Source organism: Primulina huaijiensis, unplaced genomic scaffold (assembly GCF_012295235.1).
Source record: "Primulina huaijiensis isolate GDHJ02 unplaced genomic scaffold, ASM1229523v2 scaffold25443, whole genome shotgun sequence".
NCBI lineage: Eukaryota > Viridiplantae > Streptophyta > Magnoliopsida > Lamiales > Gesneriaceae > Primulina > Primulina huaijiensis.
The window spans coordinates 1,756-16,744 of record NW_027356198.1 but is presented as its reverse complement, the minus strand read 5'-3'; the positions used below and the strand labels follow the sequence as shown (position 1 = coordinate 16,744).

Below are 14,989 nucleotides of genomic sequence, written 5' to 3'. Positions count from 1 at the left end.
TTATATAATCTTAAACGAAATTTTCAATATAATATTTGTACGTATTTTTATTATTTTTTGAAAATGAAATTTGTTCAAGATTTCACTTAATATCCGGATACGCGACTTTTACACATGCCCGAATGCGATTTTGAATATCCAACTGACGAGATATTCACAGGCCAAAGGGGAAGGGAGAGAGATCGAGGGAAGGAGGGGAGGATTTTGTTGAACAAATACTAAACAAAAACATAGAGAAATATTTGATTTCCCCCGGTTCTCCCTTTCTCCGATTAGATCGGACCTCTCTCTCCTGTAATTTTGCTGAAAAATTTCTACTTTTCTTTATTTTTTTATTTTTTTTATTTTTCCGTTTCAATCCGAGCGTTTGATTTCTTCAGGAGCGTTGCTTTTCTTTGTCATTTCATTGAATTTGTGTTTGCGCATAGATGCAAATTTCTGCGAGTGTCTGTTCAATTCATGCGTGATCTGATAAAAAATTATTTAGGGCTGAGATTTTAGCCGTGATAGGGATTTTCAATGGCGTCGGCTCAGGTGTCGAGGAAGCAAGGGCATTTAGAAGCTGGAAAAAAGAAGGTTTGCACTTTCAGTCCTGTTCGGTTATTCAAATTGCAGCTTTTTTCAGTGGTTATTGCGTTAAAAATTTGTTATTTTGTTGTAATGATAACTATTTTATGTTGCAATTTTTTGTTTGGGCTTGATGCTTGATTATTGTATTGCGTTTTTAGCATATGCAACAATCTTTGTATTTAGTGAAACTAATAATTTTTTAATCTTGATGTGCTTTTTGTATTCACATTTGTGAGTTCCTGCCGAGTAACTTGTAATCGGATAACCATTGAAGCTCTCTCCACCTTTTTCTGTTGAGAAGCTCGATTATACGTTTGAAATGCGGGCTGGGCTTTATTCCACAAACTGAAACCATGGAACTGGCAACTCAAATTCTTTATTGCGAAATGCAGCCTTGTTCATAATTAAAAGGTTTAGGATCCACGTGTAGAAGTTATACTGCGTAGTGTGAACTCTATGCTAGAACAGACCACTCCACGTTGTCTGGAGATATATTCGTGGAGAGGTGGTCAAAGAATGGAGTTTCCTTCTATTTTTAGAGTAGGAATATATTATATCGGCATTTTATATAAATTATAAATGCGAAATTCATCTTTATCTACTCCTGTTTTTAAGACTCGGTGAGTTCATCACCGTACCTTGTTTTGGAGCTTATCCTTCTTTCTAAGACGTGCCAATACTAGGTTTAATCCTCTTGCTAGGTGCCCGAGCGTGAGAAAATGATGGATGATGGATGAAGTTCTCAATATCATCTACTAAAAACTGAATTTTTCTTAGTCGATGTATTTGAACTTGGACACACCTCTTTTTCAGTGACAATTTTTGCATCGTCAAAATCTCGAGATGTGATTTTAGGTCTCAAATTTACGTGTTCTAAATGTGCTTCAGCATGACATAAGGAGTGCATATTTTCTTCTTTGTTAATATTTCGTTTGACTTTTTGTAATTATGCTGCAGTTTGAAGAGTTTCGACAAAAGAAAGCAGCAGAGAAGGCTAAGAAAGCTGCATCCACGTCACAACTTCAAGTTTCAGATGGTCTTCAACTTGAAAAGCAAACATCAGAGGAAGAAGTTTTTGCAGATTCTAGTGGAGTTGGTATTTCTTTTGATAATCTTGCTGAAGGTCATGTAGAGCCTTCAGTTGTTATTGCAAATAACAGGGTTCAGGAAAATGAAACCGACTTTAGTAGTGATTTTAGTTGTTCCATTGATACAAATACTAAACTTTCTTTATTGGCCAATAACGTCGATGGCAACTTATCTATTCCAAAGCATTCACACTTAATTGGTGACGAGTACAAGGGTGATGCCTATTCTGTGGGTTCGGATAAGCATGAAAGGGCTAACCATGAATTCCTAAATGAAATGAATGGTGATGTATCATCTTCTCAAGTTGCTCCCACTGTTGGAAATGACGACGTTTTGACTCATCGCCCATCATCTAACCAGGAAATTTACCATGCTTCCAGTCACTCTAATGACAATGGGATAGATAATTACCCATCAATTTACGATAATACCCCTGAAAAGGATTTTTTACTTGGTAATTCTGGTACATCTGTTTTTACCCCGAATTTTTTGCCTAAGAATTCTATTAGAGCTCTTCTGCAAGACAAGTTGGAGAATGGTGGCTACCTGGGTAATGGCCAAATATCTACACCTTACCAAAGTAAGATTGTGGGGGTTTTTTTAAAAAATAAATATAAAAACTAATTTATGTCCTTTTTTGGGGCATTTCCTTCCTCTCTCCTTTTTTTCCAGAAATTTCTAATTGTGTTTGTTGCATGGTTCTTCTGAATATTTTCCTTGGTCATGCTGTGGGGTCACAGACTCTGTTCGTTCTTCCACAAATATGGTCAGACCTGTGTTTGGAGTCGGACACAATATCCCTGAGTTTCCTGACATGGAGGAGAAGAAGAAATTTAGTGGTTCCACTGGTCATATAGGAGGCTCAGACCGTTCAACTCCATGGAGTTCTAACAATATATATGCTGATTATTCTGATGCCCAGTTATGGTCAAACCGTGCACCACAATGTCCAACTGCATCTGGGAGGAGATCACGTCCTTCTTTCCTTGATTCCATTCAGATTTCAAAAGGTCCTGCATCACCCTCTCCCTTCTTTGGAGCAACAAAAGTTGATTCATCTAATTCCAAGGTCTACCCAATGGATAGTTTGGCCGAATTAGATTCTCCAAAATCTGTGAACTCTGTTATTGCATCTAGCAAAGAGGTTGCCAAATTCAATAATTTCACTGAGAACAAGCATGGTTTTCTTTCACGGAAGCAAAACGAAGATTTTGCTGCTCTGGAACAGGTTTCTTTAAACCCATTTGCGTATTGATTGTTGCTGCATTGATTTTTTTTATGCTTCTTGATATTGTTATATCTTTTTTGCATATTGTTTTTCTACAATGGGTCAATTCAATAACTTCTATATGCTTTTCCCGTAGATAGTTGTCGAATTAACATAATCATAATACAATCTTTAGTTTTAAATTTGTTGTGGTTAGATATATGGATCCCTCGTGCCATTATACTGCATTCTAGAATCCCATTTATTTTTTTTTCGTTTTGGTTTATTGTGTTTCTTATTTCTTTATGCATTTGATGTTTTTTCTTATTCTGTGATCCATCATTCTTTGCCTCTAGGGGTAGGGGGTTGGTTGGGTTTGTGTTGAAAGTGAAGCGTTGACATTGTGATGGATGATTAGGAGCTACAATATCTTTGGCATGTCAGTGAATTCAGTCATTTACTGTCATAAGGATAAGATATTTCTTTGCATAGATGAAATTGAATATTTCATTCGCATGCCCTTTTGGAGAATCTTTTAGAAATGATCATAGAATTAACCTAGTTTATTGTGCTGATGGATTGGACACGCTGCAGTTCTAAGTCGGTGAGGGATGAAATAAGAGTTGAAGTCTCTTTTGACGCATGCTTATAGGAAATGTTGTAGGGGCTATAAACTAATTTGTAAGATCCATGAAATTGATTATTTCGTTGATTTAAGGATGGATTGCTTCCACTTTGTTTCTTGGAACTGATTTATTGTTTGTATTTTGGAGTCAGTTCTGTTTTTCATTTCTTTGCAGCATATAGAGGATTTAACACAAGAGAAATTCTCATTGCAACGTGCTATGGAAACTTCGCGTGCTCTTGCAGAGTCTTTGGCTTCTGAAAATTCAACTTTGACTGATAGCTTTAATCAGCAGGTGTGTACTCGCAATGCTTGTTTCTGAAAAGCTTATGTTTTAACTGCTTGGTGGATTTCATGTTAAAACTGGAATTTAAATGATTAGACATAATTCTATGCCTGTTTTGCATTTGTGTTTTTTCCTTTTTTCTTTTGGTCAAATTAAATTTAATGGACAAGTTTCAACCATTTGGCTGATGATTTTTGTCAATCATGGTAGAAATTTGGTGTCCTCTTGACTTTATATTTTGGGTTCCTATTTTGATTATAAGTACATTATACCATTTACTAGCTGAATATGCAGGACTTCCATTGCTGGGTCCCCATATGCGTGTATGAGAATATATGAGCCATTTTTTGGAGATACCCAGATCAATTTGATAATAATTTTAACTCATTTGTTATTTTGATGAATGCTGAATCTTGACAGGTGGAACATTTTTTATTGTTAGCTCTCTTGTGTTTAAGCAAAACTTATGCCTACTCATTGTTCCCTGTCTTCTTTAAATAGACATGCAGTGCTTACTGGTATTGCTGAACTTCTGGCATTTTCTGGACTCTTGGAGAATCCAAATTTATAAGATTCCATGTTTTATGATACAACATCGTCTATGATCTTGAGTTTTATAAAAACACCGTTGAGACATTTGGTTATTTTCATTATCTTTTTGTTGTGTTCTTAATTTTGTTTATCCAATTCGGTGTTGACCGACCCCGATGCCACTTACTAACTAATGCTTGGATTGCAGTCTTTCTTTCTTTTGATAGCACAAGATATTTATTCTGATGTGACTCTTTTCCTCTTCTCTTCAGGGAAGCCTTGTCAACCAACTGAAGTTTGACTTGGAAAAGTTACAAGAAGAAATCAAAGCTCAACTGGTTAGTGTTGACAGAATAGACTTTGCTTTGATCAAATTTTTGTATCTCATCTTAGTTGACTGCACACATAAGTGTTTATTTTTGCTGGTGTTATATGGTTGTCTTCCAGTGTAGGATGTCTCCATTGTTGGTTTCTCATTATGCTGGCTTGCATATTGATCATGCATAATGTATATAGTTGGTGACGTCTATCTTTCATATTCTATTATGTTATTCATTGTGAGGGATGCTCATTTTAACAACTGTTGTCCTTTTTATAGTTCACAATTTCTGCTCTTTTCAACTCACCATAATCGATTTGTTTGCAGTCTGCCTCTAAGTTGACCCATGAATGTAATGAATTTGTAGGTGGAACTGGAAGCTGTGAAAATCGAATATGCTAATGCTCAATTGGAATGCAATGCAGCTGATGAACGCGCAAAGCTATTGGCTTCTGAAGTTATTGGGTTGGAAGAGAAGGTAATTTGTTGCATAATATAATTCTCACAGTATCACTGTTAAATCTTATTTTTATGGGAGTGTCTAGACTCTAGAGGGTGCCATATATTCATGCTTTATTCAGTTTACATTTTATTTTTCGAGGAGATAGGATATCTACCTCGTTATTGTCTGTGAGACATTTTTCTGCCATAATTCCATTTCTTATAGTTTGACTTCCTGCGGGAAGAATACTGACTACAGTCATATAGATGTAAAGAGTGAAATAGTCATCCCATTTAACGTTACACCAAACTTTGCTTGGAGTTTTATCCTCGTTTCTTCAAATTACATTTCTGTGGTATAACTGTGCATCTAGGCATTACGGTTGAGGTCTAATGAGCTAAAATTGGAGAGGCTTTTGGAAAATTCCCAGGCTGAAGTTTCTTCTTACAGGTATTGTGATTCCTCTTATTGTTAATCACATTCAAATTACTAGAAGAAAAGACTTCATAATTAATGCCCCTTTGATCTCCACAGGAAGAAAATGTCAAGCCTTGAAAAAGATCGGCAAGATCTGCAGTCAACTGTTGATGCTTTACAAGAAGGTATGCGGCTTATGTGCTCTATTGATGTTTCTTTATTCCGAGCAATATATTTAGGAAGTTGAAATGGAGAGAAGCATAAACATGAAATTGTTGAAACTGTCAACACTCTATTTTCTGAACCTTGTCTGATGTTGATCTCCAGATAGTGACTGATTCCAATCATGTGTTGAGTAACTTAGAATTTTTGGTTTTGCTAAAAAAAATTTGAATTTGCAAAGGAGCCCTAGAAAAATCTCGCTTTATCTTAATTATATTAAATTAAGTTCAAAGTTAACTTCGCTGTGACAACATTTTAGCAGCGGAGGTGCTGACTATTCAATTCATCTCCTCTGCCATCTACTTCTTCACAAAAAATTCCATATTCTTCTGCTACTTTTTGTTCTATACAAGACCAGGGAAGATAGGTAAAATGAGTGATTACTGTCAAAAAGAGAGCTAAAGTTTGAATTAAAGAGAGAGGAATGAGTTTTGTCTGCTTTGGTTTTTCATTTTGTGACTCGGTTGCAGCACAAGTGCCTAATGGTTCTCTAAGGTGAAGGGAGTCATGCTAAAAGAAATTCCTGTACTGTTTTTCACCATTATGACTATCATCATCACTGAATTTGGGTCACTCCAATTCTCCAGTTTTTAGCATTAGCCTTAAGACAAAGGTGGTTTTGATTCTGTTGAAGATTTTTGTATTTGAATTGGGTCATTCCAATTGTCGAATTCTCAAGTCAATTAGGACTCTGTATCATTCTTGATTTTGTGTACTTTATCTTTTATTTTTCAGGAATTCTTAGGGTTAGAACATAATGGACTCCAGTTGACTAAATATTCATGTATGAAACTACCAGAAAAGTAAAATAATTTCCTTTTTATCTGTTCGAACCTATTAACTGTCTTCTGGCTGTTGTCTCTCACCTCTCTCTAAACAGATAGTTTAAAGTTCTCATTTTTAGGATCAAAAGGATGAAAATAACTCAAGTGTCTCCGAATTATTTGATATCCAGTATATCTTTTGGCATGTGAACTTTGCGTTATATTTTGACTTACGTGCTGTTTGACATCGATCAATCATTTGCCATTTTCTTGTAAGTCTTACGGTAGTAAATAATTATTTCTTAACATAGTAGCTTGGCCTATTTGTTTTATAATTCATGTCTCATCTCTAAGAACCTGTGGTGGCTATCTCTGTCATCATATGATTAAGAAGAATCTGCACATACATACTATTATATGTGTATAACCTATATTTGATATTTTTCTTATTTTCATTCTGAATTCATTGTGATGTGCTACATAGTAATGATATAATTATCCCCTCATGCAGAGAAAAAGCTGTTACAGGTCAAATTCCGAAAAGCTTCTGCAAGTGGGAGATCTGTCGACATCAAGGAGACATCAACTAATAAGAAAGAAATGTCAACTTCAACAGAGGATCTTGGTATTGATTTCCAATATTTTTCTTCTTTTACTGCTCAAATTTGATGTGAGAGTACTGATCTTCTCTAGAGTTGTATGCTTAGGACTGAAATTTTCTACCAATTTACCCCTGGAAAACCTTATGATGGATTCAATGCCTCTCATCATTACATATCTACATAAAGAAGAACTTGTTAATGTATTTAGATATGTTTGTTCTTTGCATAAACCTAAATGGTTTGTCCTTATTGCCTCTTGAACAGCAACTTCTAGGTCTTTTGTGACCTTGATATTTCATTCTTGGGGTTTTCAGTATCATATTTCAATCAGATAGACCACTATTTCCCGTCTTCTATTGTATTCCTGCCGTTTGGAATCATATGGTTATGTGATTGATTTGTCAATTATGATTAAAAAGAAGTCTGTTGATATATATTCTAGGTAGTGTCCCAGAAGGTTCGAATTTGGACTCCTATGGGACTGAATTGCTCAGAAATGATGATGATCTTAGTCATGAAAACATAATGCTCCACCTTGAAGGTCTACCTTTGACTATTCCTTCTGATCAGACGAGAATGATTCAAAATATTAACACGTTAATCGCAGAGGTAAATTATGTTGGCATTTTGAAACTTTTGTTTTTGTGGATTTGCGTTGGTTAGTTGAAGTATCACTGCAGTTACCATTCCAAGAACCCAGAAGTAACTAGAAGATTTTCCCACTGCAGTTGGCTTTGGAGAAAGATCAATTGATGCAAGCCTTGTCGGCAGAATCATCTCAGAGGTCAAAGCTTTCGGTAATTTTTATTCAATACTGTTTTTGCCCATTGGTGACTGGTGACATCTCAATCATGAAACCTACATTTTATCTTATTGATGATATGGAGTGATGTCTCTTTGTAAGCCATTGTGTATCAACCTGCATAAAAAAAGTATTTTGCATGTTGCCCGTGTTTACTATAAAGTTAGGTAGATCATGGGATCTTACACAAAGACTCAGGACCCGTAAGCAATCAGGAAATTTTGTGCACTATAATAGTAGTCTCTTATGAAGGAACACAATAAGATTAAGGCCTTCAAAAAAGAGAAGCGCTATCCTCTGTTTTAACAATTCACTTCCCAAAATTAGTCCGTTCTCCTTTCTGTGTTTACGGTCTGTTTGATTAGGAGATTTTAGATATGGTCGGAACAATGTGTGAAAAAGTTGCATGTTTTATCTCATAAATACACATTTTAAATTATGTTTTGTGCTGTGAGAAACATGAAGAGTTTATTTTTATAGTCATTTTGATTTGTCTTTTGCATGGTAGATTTTATTTCATTTCATCTACTGCTGTATGAAGGAACTAAACAAGGAACTCACCCGAAAGCTTGAATCTCAAACACAAAGATTAGAACTCTTAATGTCTCAAAGTATGGCAAATGAAAATATCCAACCAAGACAACCAGATCTTCATTCTGAGCATGAAAACACCACATATGCTGATGAAGGAGATGAGGTAATGCATCTGTTACGTTTAGATTGTTCGATTCAGTTGCCTTTAAAATATATTCGATATATTTTCTGTGCTGATTCAGTTGTCGTAATCTGGTGAACCACGACACTTTGAAATAAGTCGGTATACTGATGAAGTAGTATCAAATATAATGGAAAACTTAATTTGGTCCATCGCTCAACTGGGTATAATTTGCACAGTTTAGTGAGAAATGCATATACACGATGATTTTCAACCAAGAACTGAATTATAATATTATATACTGGAAAATTCTCTTTTTGTGCCAATGACTTGTCATTGTTTTGTTTCGAGTAGGTGGTGGAAAGAGTATTGGGATGGATATTGAGGCTATTTCCTGGAGGGCCATCGAAGCAGCGGGCGAGCAAGCGTCTATGATTTGCAATACAGTTTTCAGAGCGCGGCTCATGGTGTGTAGAAACTGTCCTCTCCTCCCTTTTGCGGTTTATGTACTAGGAGTGACCACATGTCCTTTGTTTTTTTTCCCAGAAAGGGGGAAATCTCAACGGGGCCTCCCAAGATGATGTTGAGAGGTTTCTTTTCAAAGTTTGCAATTATTTTGTAGGCCTGTTCTATTTTTTTTTGGGGTATTTAGAATCAGAAATTTTTTTTTGTATTAAAGGGTGTTTTTTGTAGCATTTGCGATACTTCTGCGGGGTATTAATTGTACATGTTACGTATTCTTAGAAATTATTTTGACTACATTAATCTTTAAATCTTATAAAACATGTTTTAACTTTTTTTTTAATATCATAGAACAGTACGTAAGTGTTGTAAAGATTCCATAGACTTTTGATATGAATGTGAGAATGAATTTTACTAATTCGTCCGCTTGTTCCATATTAATTTCTTCAATTTATTTCGTAAATTTTCATATGCTATTATGAATTAATATTTTGTCTCTTGATTGGGTATTTTGCTTGCTAGTTAGTTTCTTGTCAAAAACTATGTTAAGAGAGAACCTCCCTCATTAATTATTTCAGACGCAACATTACAATTTACAAAGCATCTTCTTCATGTGAACGACACCTTGACTCAAGCTACTGTATGATAATTAAATTAAATTGAGTTGCTGTCTATTTGGTGAAACACGGCTAATTAATCCAAGCAAACATCGTCTTGATTCTGAATTTGCTTGTTTATCGTTTATGAATTTGTCTACCAATCTGGTGATAGCAGCTCCAAAATCACCCTCTTGTATATGTCCATCTGGTTTCCCTTTCCATGGGAGTCCAAGTAAATAATTGAATTAAAAAAAAAGAACAAAATATATTCTTCTGTAGCCAAGTTGTATTCACATCATGTCCACTTTAGCAACAGGGCAGTAGCAGCAGATCTCCAATAAATAGTTGCTAAAAGAAAATTTATCTATGACTTGATCTAAGGTAGGGTAATAGACTGCTCCAGCTATTTGATTAAACCTATGGATTTTTACTAATCTAACTACATAATTGTACATTCAGGGGCCGATGATGAGATAGAACAAGAAATGTGGTCACCAAAGAAAATCGAGGAGGTGGATATACGTTGTGAAGTTAACTGGAGAAGAAACATGAAGCTAAATCATGAGCCAAGTCGCTGTTATTCACTACTGCAGGTTTTACACCTCTGAAGTCTGATTCTTGGAAAGAACCACATATATCATCAATGGAGAAGGGGATGCTGCAAAATTAGAGAAGGTTAATCAATCATGAGCTTTAATTATTGTTAATATGTAATTTTTTTTAGTACAAGGTGAGGGTGAAAGAAAGAACCAATGTTGTCTATATATTATAAGATAAGATCGTCTACTATTGAGCTCAGTCTCAAATATTTTGTTCTTTCAGTTAAAAATTTGTTCATTCAGTTGAGCATTTTCCGGAATTGCAACAATAAATTTCTATAATATTAGGAAAAGGAGTTCATTGATTAGGAAAACAGAACTCAAGCTGCTGTATATTTGTACAAGAACGAAAATGATCAGAATTACATTTGACTAACCAACTCCCACTATTTATATTGGTCAATGTATTGACTCTTTCCTAATACAAAAGCACTACTACTTCTAACACTCCCCTCAAGATGTGAGTGAATGTTATGCACTCCCATCTTGACTAGGAGATCTTTAAAATGCGAGGAGAGCAATGGCTTTGATATTATTTACCATGATGATGATGATGATGATGATGATGATGATGATGATGATGATGTGAGCGGACCTCTCATAAAATGGTGACCGCAAAAGGCCAATTAGCTCATGTGAGAGGATGCTCCTGGAAACACGCTGGTCTTTCCCATCAAACAGTGCGTCACAGTGTTTTTCTCGCACAATTTATTTTATATATATATATATTATTTTATATTTCATCATTTTAATTTTTGTTTTCTTTTTTTGGGGTTTTTTTTTACATGTTAATATAGCATAAAAAACACGAATACAAACACAACAGCGGGCATAATTGGTTTTGTTCTAGCTGGAATACAATACAGAAATTTATATTAGCCGATCTCACGAGTCGATTTTGTGAGAAAAATTTATTATTTGATCCAATTTATACCATAAATATTAATTTTATGGATCCAATCGAGTCGTCTTACTTATATATATTTGTGAGACCGTCTCATATTTCTAAATATCAAATCACATTGTAAATTGTTAGATAAAATTGTTAAATTGTTTTGAATTGAAAAAATATATTGTTATTGTTTAAGAAAACGTTTTTAAAATCAGACCAAACTGGTCGGTTCAACCGGAAACCAATCATAAGTCCGATCTGAAACAAACCTATAAACTGTTTTTATACACAATTTTATGATCGGGGCCGATGGGGCTAGAGGTATACCTGGATATGTATGTGAGAGCATTCGGTTCGATAATCAGTTCAATCGATCCAATTATTTTTTTTAAAAAAGTAAACATGTTTGATCACCTGTTTACCAAAAAATTGGTTTACAAGAAGTCAAAAATTTGAAATATGGGTCACACGCTCCATTGATTGTTGAGCACACAATAAATGACGATTGAGTAGATGAAGGAGAGCACTTTTACTAATAATAGAAGAACAAGTGAAGCGTTGCTTCGAGGTTTTACATTAGAAATTAAGGTATCGGTTGAAGTCAAAAATAAAATAATAATAATAATAATAATATAGAGATAAATAATTTAATATAATAAAAAAATAAAAAAATATAGTTAATATAGTATTTGTTTTGATTGATAAATTATAGTTTGTTTGGTTTGGTTGATTAAATTTGAAATAATTTAATGAGAAAAAAAGTATATAAATGAAACTGATCGTGGAGTAATTTGTTAACAAGTTTTACAGTTAATTAACGAAAAAGTTTAGTTTAACTCAATACATGCATACTAAAGTAATTAATGTCAAATATTTATGAGTCGACAACTCAATATATATATAGATTACCTGTCTTTAAACTCAACACAATAATTGAACCTTGAGGAAATCTTCCAACAAAGAGAAACCAAAATCAAGAAATGGGTAGTTCTCAAGCCAAATGCAAGAGAAGTACTCCAAGTGAACAAAACGAGGTGAAAAGTTTGAAGAACAAAATCAGGCTTCTCCGAGATGGGATCAACGAAATCATGGCCATAAGAGAGATTGAGAGCCGAGTTTACGAGGAACAATTGATTGCTTTTGCGGCCAAGCAAGACAAGTGGAAGAGGGAAAAGAGAAGATTGAAAGAAGAGATGAAGAAATTGAGAAAAGAAGAGAGTTCGCCCAAGTATTGCATGAAAAACGTGGATTTCAATATCGAATGGGAAATATTGAAGAGAGATGAGACTTTGGAGAAATGGAAAGAGCTTTATTTTACTATAAAAGTTGAGCTTGATGAGCTTATTCAAAGGACGCATGGAGGTAAAATAACAAAATCAACCACATTTACTTTATATATATTAATTCCCCTTGCTTCAGTGTAGTTTTTTATGTTTCTTGCATAAAGTTTTCATTGAGAATCATCTTGCAATCAGTTAAGTTGAAGTTGGAATCATGTGAGTCATTGGAATCGAAATGCTTTTGCTGTGAATTTGCTGTTGTTTTTGGTTCTTGATTGTTAAACAACTTGATTATATTACCAAAGAAGCAGAAGTGATATTCCATATCAAATCTTTAAACTAAACAAAGCAATCTGTGATATAAGCTATAATTTTTTTTAATATATAAAGTCCATTTGATGTGAAAGTTTGAAAATATTTATAGATAGATATTGCATCCTTCTCCAAATTATTTTCGAGTTTCTTGTTTTTGGCTAAGAGACCACGATTAATTCGAGAATCCGTTGTGCCAAATATATTTACTTGTTTCTTCTTCTTTTGTGTGTGTAGAGGAAAGGCTTTGTTGGGATAGAGAAGAAGAGATACTAGAGGAGCATAAGAAAGAATTGAAAGCCAAGGAAGAAAGAATTGAATATCTTGAAGCAAAGTTAGCATCCATGGAAGATCAAGAAATCAAAAAGCAAAGAGAGGTGGACATACTAAGACAAAGCTTAAGAATTATGAGCCACGGGAAGAAATTAAACAACAAAATCGGCCAAACAGGTGACTAAGGCATATCTTTTGTTGTTAAATGTAATAAATTTAAGGATGTTGGGTCAAGCATGAAGCATAAGCAGAGCATATATCCTCTACTTATGCATATAATAACTTTTGAGCATCAATTTACAAGTACCTTACAAGTTCAAGCAAATATAATTGTAAAAAGCTTACAGAAACCATCAACTTAATTATTTCAAAATTCGTGAATGCTTCAGTTTCACACAAAGCATAATGAACAAGACAAGGCCATGTACAAGGAACAATCATCTAAAACGATGGTGTGGGGGGTGGGGGCTATGTAGCACGGATACCTTAAATTTTTTTTTTTGAAGTATCGGATACCGATACTACACGGATACGGATACGACACGCGGATACGCGTGTCGGATACTTCAAAATCCGTATCGTTGACTTTGTTTAGGGTTGACCAGTCGGATACGTTGTGGACACGGCGAGGACACGCCATGGATACGGCGTGGATACGTTTGGGCAAAATTGCAAATATTTAAAATTTTTAGGGATTAATTAAAAAAAGTAAAATTTCTAAGGACTAAAAGAAAAATAATTTAAAATAAATTAGATTGGGCTTTTAAATCCCTAAATACATTTGTCGGTCTCTTTCATCCTATTTCTGCTCAAAATATTACATCTATCTCTATAATTTTTACTTTTCAATATTAAATTTNATTTTCAAAATTTGACGTGTCGCCGTATCCGTATCGTATTCGATACGATACTCGTACCCGTATCCATGCAACATAGGGTGGGGGTATTGCTTTAATTATAGCAGTCGTTCGGGACTATTTTTGTAATCAAACCTAACTTCAGGGACTTCGATATAATTAATGAACTTAATAGCCCCATAGCATAATAAAGAATCCTAGATCACATCCCACAATATTACATGCCCCTTACCCCTCATGTGCAGCTGAATACCTTTCATGTCATGAACTACCCGCGGAGAAGTATTCTCAGCTAGCAGCCCGGCAATCACTTCATATTCGTTCTCGTTTTGCAAAAACGGATGGTACAAACTGCTAAAGAATCCTAGTGCCCCGTAAACAAACAACTGCAAACTGATTCAACCAGTGTGGAATAATATACTTGTACTCTTTTTGCTGATGTCGTAAAATGTGCATTCTATTCAAATCGATAACTTTTTGTCTGTTACGGGTTCTGACCCACCAACAATCTGATAGTTAGATCTCACATTCTGACATTGTAACAAGAAAGTATTTTCTTAATCTACATGCACAAAATATGCGACATCTTGATATGGTAATTGTAATGTAGTAGAAATCCTCCATATGCTGCCTGAGAGCACTTTCATCTCGAATTGATCGGAATATGTTAATCTCTGTGTTTTATATCTTCTCAACGAGTTCTTTGACTTCTTTCTCTCCTCTCATCTGTTCCACCACAAAACGAAAAAGATGCAACATTAGCACAAAAGTCGAAAGAACCAATCTGCAAGGCTTTACAAGTGGTAAGAAAATTTCTTTACAATCTGGTAGTTTACCAAGCCATTCCAAATGTTAGAAGTTGCTGGAAAAAAAAGTGGATCACCATAATTTTTTTACAAACTAAAAGAAATGACGGAAATATCAAAGGGGAAACGTGAGTTTAGAGCGTTAGAACTTGGGATCTCCCGCTCCCATGTCCAATCCATACCAAAAGTTCTAAGTCAAGAGGCAAAGTCCAACGAATTCTGTAAATCCCTCCTAAAGAAATCCCAAGTTTACATTTGATGCATCCCATAAAAGATGTAGTTGCAACTATTAAGCTTTACTGAGCACTATATATGCAGTATGAACATCAATTGTTACCAAAAAGGTTCAAACAATTATTGACACCAAAAGAAAAATTA

The 14,989-nt window shown here is 34.7% G+C and overlaps 2 protein-coding genes across 3 annotated transcripts; both read left to right on the top strand.

Moving 5' to 3' along the window:
* Nucleotides 1-103: 103 nt before the first annotated feature.
* On the top strand, nucleotides 104-9,327 carry LOC140967498 (protein BLISTER-like). 2 transcript variants are annotated; one of them, XM_073428043.1, is made up of 14 exons: nucleotides 104-294; nucleotides 511-576; nucleotides 1,528-2,239; nucleotides 2,400-2,887; nucleotides 3,667-3,786; nucleotides 4,581-4,646; nucleotides 4,995-5,105; nucleotides 5,443-5,519; nucleotides 5,604-5,671; nucleotides 6,984-7,097; nucleotides 7,517-7,683; nucleotides 7,803-7,871; nucleotides 8,418-8,573; nucleotides 8,886-9,327. In XM_073428043.1, exons 2-14 carry the CDS (start codon nucleotides 520-522, stop codon nucleotides 8,964-8,966), a joined length of 2,286 nt encoding a protein of 761 aa, XP_073284144.1. In that variant the 5' UTR covers nucleotides 104-294; nucleotides 511-519; the 3' UTR covers nucleotides 8,967-9,327. The 2 variants fall into 2 exon arrangements, with proteins under 2 accessions (XP_073284144.1, XP_073284143.1); XM_073428042.1 differs by having other exon boundaries at nucleotides 105-576; nucleotides 8,886-8,998; nucleotides 9,078-9,327.
* A 2,701-nt stretch (nucleotides 9,328-12,028) lies between these two features.
* LOC140967585 (uncharacterized) lies at nucleotides 12,029-13,281 on the top strand. The gene is made up of 2 exons (XM_073428197.1): nucleotides 12,029-12,445; nucleotides 12,913-13,281. Exons 1-2 carry the CDS (start codon nucleotides 12,064-12,066, stop codon nucleotides 13,131-13,133), a joined length of 603 nt encoding a protein of 200 aa, XP_073284298.1. The 5' UTR covers nucleotides 12,029-12,063; the 3' UTR covers nucleotides 13,134-13,281.
* Nucleotides 13,282-14,989: the final 1,708 nt, after the last annotated feature.

Coding starts and splice junctions, on each gene's coding strand:
- LOC140967498 (XM_073428043.1), top strand. CDS start 520: ATGGCGTCGGCTCAGGTGTCGAGGAAGCAAGGGCATTTAGAAGCTGGA. Junction 3,787..4,580: donor CTGATAGCTTTAATCAGCAG/GTGTGTACTCGC, acceptor TCTTCTCTTCAG/GGAAGCCTTGTCAACCAACT. Junction 7,872..8,417: donor CTCAGAGGTCAAAGCTTTCG/GTAATTTTTATT, acceptor TGCTGTATGAAG/GAACTAAACAAGGAACTCAC.
- LOC140967585 (XM_073428197.1), top strand. CDS start 12,064: ATGGGTAGTTCTCAAGCCAAATGCAAGAGAAGTACTCCAAGTGAACAA. Junction 12,446..12,912: donor TATTCAAAGGACGCATGGAG/GTAAAATAACAA, acceptor TTGTGTGTGTAG/AGGAAAGGCTTTGTTGGGAT.